At 68.9% G+C, this 241-nt stretch overlaps 1 protein-coding gene across 1 annotated transcript in view; it reads right to left on the bottom strand.

The window, feature by feature from the left end:
• ISM2 (isthmin 2) overlaps positions 1 to 182 on the bottom strand; it is a 16,251-nt gene extending 16,069 nt beyond the window's left edge. The window contains exon 1 of the mRNA XM_005860186.2: positions 32 to 182. Within this exon, the coding sequence (XP_005860248.1) occupies positions 32 to 166 (135 nt within the window). The 5' untranslated portion in view covers positions 167 to 182. The remainder of the gene's footprint in view (positions 1 to 31) is intronic.
• Positions 183 to 241: the final 59 nt, after the last annotated feature.

Here is a 241-nt window from a genome sequence, read left to right as displayed (position 1 = left end):
CCAAGCGCGTAGCCCCGCGCCCGCTACTCACCTCCGCCAGCCTCGCTTGGCTCCGGAGCCAGGAACCCCTCGGCTTCTTCGTGGGGAGTCCCCATCCCTCCGCCAGCAGCACTGCCAGCAGCGCCGCGCCGAAGAACAGCCCTGCTCTGCTGGGGAACCGAGACATCGTGGCTCTCCAAAGCCGCTCCTCCGGTGCCTCTCAATGCGCTCCGCTCCCGCGAAGTTTGTAGGCTCCCGGCCT

The sequence above is a fragment of the Myotis brandtii genome, unplaced genomic scaffold (genome assembly GCF_000412655.1).
Source record: "Myotis brandtii unplaced genomic scaffold, ASM41265v1 scaffold132, whole genome shotgun sequence".
Classification (NCBI taxonomy): Eukaryota; Metazoa; Chordata; class Mammalia; order Chiroptera; family Vespertilionidae; genus Myotis; species Myotis brandtii.
Note: the sequence above shows the minus strand (reverse complement) of the source record. Positions and strands in the feature narration are given on the sequence as shown.